Source organism: Salvelinus fontinalis, chromosome 2 (genome assembly GCF_029448725.1).
Source record: "Salvelinus fontinalis isolate EN_2023a chromosome 2, ASM2944872v1, whole genome shotgun sequence".
Taxonomy (NCBI): Eukaryota; Metazoa; Chordata; class Actinopteri; order Salmoniformes; family Salmonidae; genus Salvelinus; species Salvelinus fontinalis.
In genome coordinates this window covers 101,120,646-101,130,722 of record NC_074666.1, presented here as the reverse complement: position 1 = coordinate 101,130,722, position 10,077 = coordinate 101,120,646, and the positions used below count along the sequence as shown (strand labels likewise).

Sequence of the window (10,077 nt, the reverse complement as noted above, 5' to 3'; positions counted from 1 at the left end):
GGAAGGAAGAAGGGATTGAGGGAAGGAAGGAGGGATGGATGGAAGGAAGGAAGAAAGGAGGGATGGAGGGAAGGAAGGATGGAAGACAGGAGAGATGGAGGGAAGGAAGAAAGGAGGAAGGAAGGAAGGAAGGAAGGGAGGGAGGGAGGGAGGGAGGGAGGGAGGGAGGGAGGGAGGGAGGGAGGGAGGGAAGGAAGGAAGGTTGATGACTGGCCTTCACATGATAAGTCCCATGTATTCCTGTGTGAGTGTGTGATGTCCTGAATGGCACCCTATTCAATACCTAGTGCATTATACTATGGGAGAGAGGGAGGGAGGGAGGAGAAGAAGAGAGGGAGGGAGGGAGGGAGGGAGGGAGGGAGGGAGGGAGGGAGGAGAAGTGGAAGAGAGGGATGGAGGAGGGAGGAGAAGATGAGAGGGAGGGGGAGGGAGGAGAGAAGGAGAGTTAAGAGAGGAGAAGAGAAGGTGAGTTGAGGGGGGGAAAGAAAAGAGGGATGGGGAGGGAGGAGATGAAGAGAGGGAGGGTTGAGGGAGAAGATGAAGACAGAGAGAGTTGAGGGAGGAGAAGTAGAGAGGGAGGTTTGAGGAAGGAGAAGGCAACAACAGCAGCGAGAAAGTTGTGTGTGTGTGTGTGTGTGTGTGTGTGTGTGTGTGTGTGTGTGTGTTAGTGCTGGACCCTGGAGGTCTAGTTGTCCACTGTGGGGATCTTGCATACGAAGGGAAAGGCTTTGTCACAGCTGTTATCATTCCAGGACCTCAGCGCTGTCAGAAACACACACACACAAACACACACACACACACACACACATACACACACATTAACACACACACACACAGCGCTGTTAGAGACAAAAACAACACTACAACACACTGACTGACTGACTCATCAGCTACGGACGTGTGTGTGTGTATTAATGTGTGTGTGTACAGTATGCGTGTGTGTGTGTGTGTGTGTGTGTGTGTGTGTGTGTGTGTGTGTGTGTGTGTGTGTGTGTGTGTGTGTGTGTGTGTGTGTGTGTGTGTGTGTGTGTGTGTGTGTGTGTGTGTGTGTGTGTGTGTGTGTGTGTGTGTGTGTGTGTGTGATCAGCAGGGACACATACTTGGACAGAAACTCAGAGAAACACATCCGAAATGACCAATTAAGAGCATTTAGATCATCCCCAGGCTCAATCATGAACCTTTAGGTAATCCCCAGGCTCAATCATGAACCTTTATGTCATCCCCAGGCTCAATCATGAACCTTTATGTCATCCCCAGGCTCAATCATCAACCTTTAGGTCATCCCTTTAGGTCATGACCTTTAGGTCATCCCTGTTTTATTGGGTAATACACTGTGTGTGTATGCTCATTGCGCCTGTGTGTGTTTATGCTCATTGTGCCTGTGTGTGTTTATGCTCATTGCGCCTGTGTGTGTTTATGCTCATTGTGCCTGTGTGTGTTTATGCTCATTGCGCCTGTGTGTGTGTATGCTCATTGTGCCTGTGTGTGTTTATGCTCATTGCGCCTGTGTGTGTTTATGCTCATTGTGCCTGTGTGTGTTTATGCTCATTGCGCCTGTGTGTGTTTATGCTCATTGTGCCTGTGTGTGTTTATGCTCATTGTGCCTGTGTGTGTTTATGCTCCGTGCACCTGTGTGTGTGTATGCTCATTGTGCCTGTGTGTGTTTATGCTCATTGCGCCTGTGTGTGTTTATGCTCATTGTGCCTGTGTGTGTTTATGCTCATTGCGCCTGTGTGTGTTTATGCTCATTGTGCCTGTGTGTGTGTCTCACCGCTGTTCTGCCTGTACCAGATCTCGACACAGTCTTCCTCTTTAGGGATGCGGTGTATGCCGTCGTCAGGCTGGTTGCCATCCCAGTAGCTGTATTCATAGTTACTGCCGTCGGTCCACTCCAGACTGCCCTCCTATAGTCAAGAAGAGGATGACATGGTATATAGAACAACCTGGGCAGACTGCTTAATGAAAAGGGAAGATTAGCTAAAACCTAAAACTGACCCTTACCTAAACTCTGACTCTACCCTAAACTCACACTCTACCCTAACTGTTAACTGTAATCTAATTTTAGCCCATTTGGAAAGTAATTAAGAGGTTTGCATGTCAGATATGTCCTGTTAGCTGTTCCCATGAGAGTTGCACAGTAGTTATGATGGCTGGTTCAAACACCCTATGCTACAAACACTACTGATCTGGGGACAGCTTAGTTTTTTACCCCTAATGGTTAAGGTTAGGATAGGGGGAAGTGTAAACTGATCCTAGATCTATTCATAAAGAGGGTTCTACCCTGGTCCAATAAAACCACTCTGTAGTGAGTTCAGGCAACAGATATACAGACTGGATCATATTAGTGATAATCAACACCAACTCTGGCTAAACCAAACAAACCTGGGGCTGCATCCTAAATGGCGTCCTATTCCCTTCGTAGTGCATTACATTTGACCAGAGACTCTCCTCTGATCAACAGTAGAGTACTGTAGGAATAAGGGGTGCCGTTTGGGACGTAGACTCAGTCTAGTTTCTCTATCTCTGGAGGTGGTGGCTTGGTGACTCTGTAGTGGGTTTACCAGCAGTGTGTTAATGAACCAGCCTTTCAGTTCCAGAGTGAAATATCTACGTCAGACTGGCTTCCTAGAGAGCTGGACTGACAGGCCCCGGTTTTATTTATTCTGGTTTTATTGGACCTTTATTTATACAGGTTTTTCTCATTGAGATAACATCTCTTTTCCAAGAGAGACCTGGTCCAATAGCAGCAGGGGGAACAATGTTTCATACAAAACAACTTACATACACTAACACAACATTAAACACAACTATAAACACACATACAGTACAACTAAAACATATTACGTTAAAAACACGAAAGTCTTGACTAAAAACAGCTGTCCTTAAAGACAATTACACTCTTCCATGATATATACATCGATCAAGTGTTTAAACTCCACCAACGAAACTAGATCATCAAATTTTTAAATGTTCAGGAGATAATTCGAGGACCACGGAGCTGAGTAACTAAAACTATTTCTACCATGACCTGTTCTAATTGTTGGTACTGTTAGAAGTAAACCCTCTGGGGGTCTATAAGCATATCCAGCAAACTGGGAACGTTCCTAGAACATTAGCTTAGATTTCCATGAATTTCTAGCTGGGGTTTTATCTAACATTAGGATTATAACGTCCCAAAAACATTTAAATCATTATTCAGAAAACGTTTTAAATGAAATATCACTGGAATGTTCTAACGTTCACAAAAACGTTATACACAACATCTGTAACAATCACCAAGGAAAAATTCCCCAAACGTTCTCATTGGGTTTCCAGATGCTGTAATAATGTTTTTAGAACATACTGCCACAACTTAATGTGAGTGGGAACGTTCTGGAAACATCAGACAAAACGTTTTACACAAACATTGTCTAATCATTAGCACAACTGGATAGTTTTTGTCTTATGAGAACATTTGCCGCAACCTAACGAATGTTCTGGGAACTTTCACAGAAACCATTTTGGTTTGCTGGGTAGATGTATAGTAATCTATAAAATGTTTACTTAAAGGAAAATGTTTTTTATATATTTTTTAATTTTACATTTTTAAGTACACATAATGTACTTTAACAGTATGTATTAAGGTGCCTGTAAAATAATGAGTGTCCAAAACGAATGTAAACATTAATACATACATTTCTTATAGAGCGTTTCTATAACTACCTAAATCTATTCTAGTGCCGAGAAGGAGGCACGGCGTTTTCAACACAGGATTTTAATTTATTTTTACTGTTTTCTACATTGTAGAATAATAGTGAAAACATCAAAACTATTAAATAACACATATGGAATCATGTAGTAACCAAGAAAGTGTTAAACAAATCAAAATATATTTTATATTTGAGATTCTTCAAAGTAGCCAGCCTTTGCCTTGATGACAGCTTTGCACACTCTTGGCATTCTCTCAACCAGCTTCATGAGGTAGTCACCTGGAATGCATTTCTATTAACAGGTGTGCCTTGTTAAAAGTTAATTTGTGGACTTTCTTTCCTTCTTTCAGCCAATCAGTTGTGTTGTAACAAGGTAGGGGTGGTATACAGAAGATAGCTCTATTTGTTAAAAGACTAAGTACATATTTTTGGTTCCAACCGCCGTGTCTTTGTGAGACGCAGAGTGGGTGAACAGATGATCTCCGCATGCGTGGTTCCCAACGTGAAGCACGGAGGAGGAGGTGTAATGTGTGGGGGTGCTTTGCTGGTGACACTGTCTGTGATTTACATGGAATTCAAGGCACACTTAACCAGCATGGCTACCACAGCATTCTGCAGCGATATGCCATCCCATCTGGTTTGCGCTTAGTGGGACTATCATTTGTTTTTCAACAGGAAAATGACCCAACACACCTTCAGGCTGTGTAAGAGCTATTTGACCAAGAAGGAGAGTGATGGAGTGCTGCATCAGATGACCTGGCCTCCACAATCACCCGACCTCAACCCAATTAAGATGGTTTGGGATGAGTTGGACTGCGGAGTGAAGGAAAAGCTGCCAACAAGTGCTCAGCATATGTGTGAACTCTTTCAAGACTGTGGGAAAAGCATTCCAGATTAAGCTGGTTGAGAGAATGCCAAGAATGTGAAAAGCTGTCATCAAGGCAAAGGGTGGCTACTTTGAAGAATCTAAAATCTAAAATCTGTTTTAATTTGTTTAACACATTTTTGGTTACTACTTGATTCCATATGTGTTATTTCATAGTTCTGATATCACTATTATTCTACAATGTAGGAAATAGTAAAAAAAAGAAAGAAAATTGTAAGTCGCTCTGGATAAGAGCGTCTGCTAAATGACTTAAATGTAAATGTAAATGTAAAAACCCTTGAATGAGTAGGTGTGTCAAAACTATTGACTGGTACTGTATGTAAATCATTGAGTAGAAGTAGGGTTGAAAAAAGTCCGGTGACTTTCCCAAAATGTCCTGGTTTTCCATAAATCCTAGTTAGAAGATTCCTTGTATTACAAGGGAATAACATCTGAGGAGACGTCTGCAGAGATTGAATTCACGATAACTGCTGCAGATGTCTCCTCCAGAGTATATTACCTTAAAAAGACAAGTACAGTGTGTTTGTCGACAACACGCATATGAGGTAGTGATTATCCTGGCAGTGGTGCTTCATAGGGTTTCTGGAAAACTAACCAGAAGATTCCGGGAATTGGGAGGGAATAAGCAGGAAATCCAGAATCCTGGGAATTCTGGGAAAGATCCTGGAATGTTTGAACCCTCAGTGCTTACCTGTCTCCTGTCGTGAAGGCCAATCCATATGTCTGTTGGTATCCCTGGGATACGGCTGTTGACGAGATCGTAGACAAACACATTCTCCTCCCAGCTGAGAACTCAGACAAGGGATGGTTAGAGATAGAGAGAGGTGTGTGTGTGTGTGTGTGTGTGTGTGTGTGTGTGTGTGTGTGTGTGTGTGTGTGTGTGTGTGTGTGTGTGTGTGTGTGTGTGTGTGTGTGTGTGTGTGTGTGTGTGTCCTCTCACCTGTAGTGTGGCAGTGTGTGGACCTTTGTGTGTGTATATGGACAGGTATCCCTCTCACCTGTGTACGGAGGTGAGTTTGGCAGACTTGAGACCATTGGAGAATTCAGCGCAGTACAGGTCAGCCTCGGCCCAGGTCCGGTTCAGGGGGAAGAAACGGTAGCAGTGACCTTCGAACTCAGTCCAGAACAACGGACAGGTGACGGGAAGGCCTGGTTCTGGCAACTGGAGGGGGAAGGCTGGGGGAGGGAGTGAGGGAGGGGAAGGGAAGGGAAGGGAGAGAGAGGGGGGTCAGGAGATGGGAAGAGGAGCGAGACGAGAGGGGGGGAGGTAAGAGAGAGCGGGGGAGGGAGGGAGGATACCATATGTAACTAAAATGTTGAACGAGAATAGGTTACACTGCTCTTAAGTAATTGTGAATACTCCTCATTCAATGTTTTCCTTGTCATGTTCATTATCAAGTTAGACTGCAGCACTCCTTTCATGAGGACCCCAGGAAGAGCAGCTGGTGCTTCTGCAGCGGCTAATGGGGATCCTAATAAATACCAAGTTGTCACGTGTTTATGGACTTACCCAAAGCTAGACTTTCAGTTACTCTGTATCCTTTCACCAAGACTTTCAGTTACTCTGTATCCTTTCACCAAGACTATCAGTTACTCTGTATCCCTTCACCAAGACTATCAGTTACTCTGTATCCCTTCACCAAGACTACGAGTTACTCTGTATCCCTTCACCAAGGTAGACTTTAAGGTACTCTGTATCCCTTCACCAAGACTATCAGTTACTCTGTATCCCTTCACCAAGACTATCAGTTACTCTGTATCCCATCACCAAGACTATCAGTTACTCTGTATCCCTTCACCAAGACTATCAGTTACTCTGTATCCCTTCACCAAGACTATCAGTTACTCTGTATCCCTTCACCAAGACTATCAGTTACTCTGTATCCCTTCACCAAGACTATCAGTTACTCTGTATCCCATCACCAAGACTATCAGTTACTCTGTATCCCTTCACCAAGACTATCAGTTACTCTGTATCCCTTCACCAAGACTATCAGTTACTCTGTATCCCTTCACCAAGACTATCAGTTACTCTGTATCCCTTCACCAAGACTATCAGTTACTCTGTATCCCTTCACCAAGACTATCAGTTACTCTGTATCCCTTCACCAAGACTATCAGTTACTCTGTATCCCATCACCAAGACTATCAGTTACTCTGTATCCCTTCACCAAGACTATCAGTTACTCTGTATCCCTTCACCAAGACTATCAGTGACTCTGTATCCCTTCACCAAGACTATCAGTTACTCTGTATCACTTCACCAAGGTAGACTTTCAGGTACTCTGTATCCCTTCACCAAGACTATCAGTTACTCTGTATCCCTTCACCAAGACTATCAGTTACTCTGTATCCCTTCACCAAGACTATCAGTGACTCTGTATCCCTTCACCAAGACTATCAGTTACTCTGTATCACTTCACCAAGGTAGACTATCAGTTACTCTGTATCCCTTCACCAAGACTATCAGTTTCTCTGTATCCCTTTACCAAAGGTAGACTTCCAGGTACTCTGTTACTGTATATGTTGAAAGAGAACAGGTTGCACTTCTCTTAACATGTTCAGGGCCTCCCGAGTGGCGCAGGGCTCTAAGGCACTGCAGTGCTAGAGGCGTCACTACAGACCCAGGGTCGATCTCGGGCTGTATCACAACCGGCCGTGATCGGGAGTTTCATAGGGCGGCGCACAATTGACCCAGGGCCATCTGGGTTAGGGGAGGGTTTGGCCAGGGGGGCTTTACTTGGCTCATCGCACTCTAGCGACTCCTTGTGGCGGGACGGGCGCCTGCAGGCTGACCCCTGTCGTCAGATGAACGACCAAACTCTCCCTAAAAATCTAAATGGAGGTGCATGGCAGAGACACAGATGGCAGACGTACTCCTGAAACTACACGTCTCTGTGCCCCCTTGCTTTCAATAGACTCCAGATACCCCAACTAAACTCTCACAACAGCTTCAAACATGTCAGTTCAATTCTTCTTCTATCAAAACCAGTTAGATTAAATCCAGCCACACAGCCTCCAAGGAGAAGATTAAACAACAAGTCAAATAGGAAATAGGATTTCTTGAAGTTAAAGAAATGACAAAAGGCAGTTTATAAATTTCTTGAAATATTACAACTAAACAGTATACCCAGACACAACAGTCTTGAGTAACGAGGAAAAAAAACTGCTAATTAGAAACAAGACATTGTAACACAAATAAGATACATCTAGAAATATCAAATAAAGGTTTAAAAGACTGTCACATGTCACAGTATAGGCATGTAGTCATTTCCATATGAGAACATGCATCTAGTCTCCACCTCCACCAGCCCTAACCCTAGGCGGTCTCTCCCTCCAGCTGCCCCAGAAAGGAGCCCTGTGGTCAGGTTGGCTCCCTGCTCATGCCCCTTGATCCTCTGGTTCTGCTGGAAGCCTGGTTCCTCAGCCCGGGTGGTTAATTAACAAACAAACAAATAAACTAACTAACTAACAAACTAACTAACTAACAAATAAACTAACTAACTAACAAACTAACTAACTAACTGACCAATGAATCAATCAAATTTATTTATTTATAAAGCCCTTTTTACATCAGCTGATGTCACAAAGTGCTGTACAGAAACCCAGCCTAAAACCCCAAACAGCAAGCAATGCAGGTGTAGAAGCACGGTGGCTAGGAAAAACTCCCTAGAAAGGCAGAAACCTGGGAAGAAGAGATTATAACAATACATGGCCAAGATGTTTAAACGTTCATAGATGACCAGCAGGGTCAAATAATAATAATAATCACATGATCACAAGCTAACTAACTAACTAACTGTCTAACTAACTAACTAACTAACTAACTAACTAACTAACCCAATCTGAGTGACTGTAGATAGAGCATTGGAAGATGCTGTCTGCTTTCCCCGTCTAGGATACCAAGGACTACCAGGGATACATCGGGTTTATTTTACTTCAGTTTATTTTAATAAATACTTTCTTAACACTTATTTTTCTTAACGGTATTGTAGGTTAAGGGCTTGTAAGTAAGCATTTCACAATAAGGTCTACTACACCTGTTGTATTCGGCGCATGTGAGAAATAAATTGTGATTTGTTTTGATCTTCTTCAGTGACTATACCTAGAGGAAGAACCTTCCCCAAACGTTTGTTTACCGCCGCAGCCGCCACACCTAAATAGTAGTACTCACCGTGTGTGATCTTGATGTTGGTGGAAGGGATAGTCCTCACAGGAAGAGCCCAGAGGAGCAGGGTCAGACACAACTCCCAGCAGAGCATCTTCCAACAGAAACACAGAAAGACAGGCAGAGAGAGAGAGAATCTAGATCCACTGACTCGGAATATGGGTGTGTGTGTTTGAGTGTGGATGTGTGTGTGTGGCTTTTCTTCTGTGTGATGAGAGGGGGGAAGTGCAGTGTGTGTGTGTGTGTGTGTGTGTGTGTGTGTGTGTGTGTGTGTGTGTGTGTGTGTGTGTGTGTGTGTGTGTGTGTGTGTGTGTGTGTGTGTGTGTGTGTGTGTGTGTGTGTGTGTGTGTGTGTGTGTGTGTGTGTGTGTGTGTGTGTTAGAGAGAGAGTCAGTGTTGAGTAGCAGCTCTGGGAGATTAGATGGTGTCTCTCAGTCGTGCACAGGAAGAAATCAGTGTGTGTGTATGTGTGTGTATGTGTGAGAGAGAGAGAGAGAGAGAGAGAGAGAGAGAGAGAGAGAGAGAGAGAGAGAGAGAGAGAGAGAGAGAGAGTTCATTTTATTGCTTATTTCACTATTGTATATTATCTACCTCACTTGCTTTGGTAATGTTAACATTTGTTTCCCATGCCAATAAAGCCCATTGAATTGAATTGAGGGAGAGGGGGGAGAAAGAGAGAAAAATACTCCCCAACCCCTTCTTGTTTTGCAAGGCTTCTCACTCGATCACATCATTGGCTCTGCAAGGGAGAGAACGAAAGAACAACAGAGAAAACTAGAGAGGAGAAGGAGGAGAGAGAGACTCACACCCTAATACGCACTGAAAGAGGAGAGAGACTCACACCCAAATACACATGTCCAACACTGAAGGGGGAGGGGAGAAGACTTTAACACTCAACACTGAAAAGGGAGAAGACTTTAACCCTCAACACTGAAGGGGGAGAAGACTTTAACCCTCAACACTGAAGGGAGAGAAGAATTTAACCCTCAACACTGAAAAGGGAGAAGACTTTAACCCTCAACACTGAAAAGGGAGAAGACTTTAACCCCCAACACTGAAGGGGGAGAATACTTTAACCCTCAACACTGAAAAGGGAGAAGACTTTAACCCTCAACACTGAAAAGGGAGAAGACTTTAACCCCCAACACTGAAGGGGGAGAATACTTTAACCCCAAACACTGAAAAGGGAGAAGACTTTAACCCTCAACACTGAAGGGAGAGAAGACTTTAACCCCAAACACTGAAGGGGGAGAAGACTTTAACCCTCAACACTGAAGGGGGAGTTGGTGCCTCTAGGGCGATCAGTCCTGAAAGATGGTGGAGTTGGTGCCTCTA

General features: G+C 43.9%; 1 protein-coding gene across 1 annotated transcript; it reads right to left on the bottom strand.

Moving 5' to 3' along the window:
• Window positions 1–411: 411 nt before the first annotated feature.
• Window positions 412–8,990, bottom strand: clec19a (C-type lectin domain containing 19A). Its single transcript, XM_055943960.1, has 5 exons — window positions 8,750–8,990; window positions 5,574–5,751; window positions 5,267–5,360; window positions 1,772–1,904; window positions 412–762 (listed from the first exon to the last, which is right to left on the bottom strand). Exons 1-5 carry the CDS (start codon window positions 8,835–8,837, stop codon window positions 686–688), a joined length of 570 nt encoding a protein of 189 aa, XP_055799935.1. The 5' UTR covers window positions 8,838–8,990; the 3' UTR covers window positions 412–685.
• Between the last annotated feature and the right edge of the window lie 1,087 nt (window positions 8,991–10,077).

Excerpts from the sequence above, each read along its gene's own strand:
- clec19a (XM_055943960.1), bottom strand. The coding sequence starts at position 8,837 with ATGCTCTGCTGGGAGTTGTGTCTGACCCTGCTCCTCTGGGCTCTTCCT. Across the intron at positions 5,752-8,749 it reads CAACATCAAGATCACACACG|CCTTCCCCCTCCAGTTGCCA; the intron begins GTGAGTACTACT and ends TCCCTCCCCCAG. Across the intron at positions 1,905-5,266 it reads GCCTTCACGACAGGAGACAG|GAGGGCAGTCTGGAGTGGAC; the intron begins GTAAGCACTGAG and ends TCTTGACTATAG.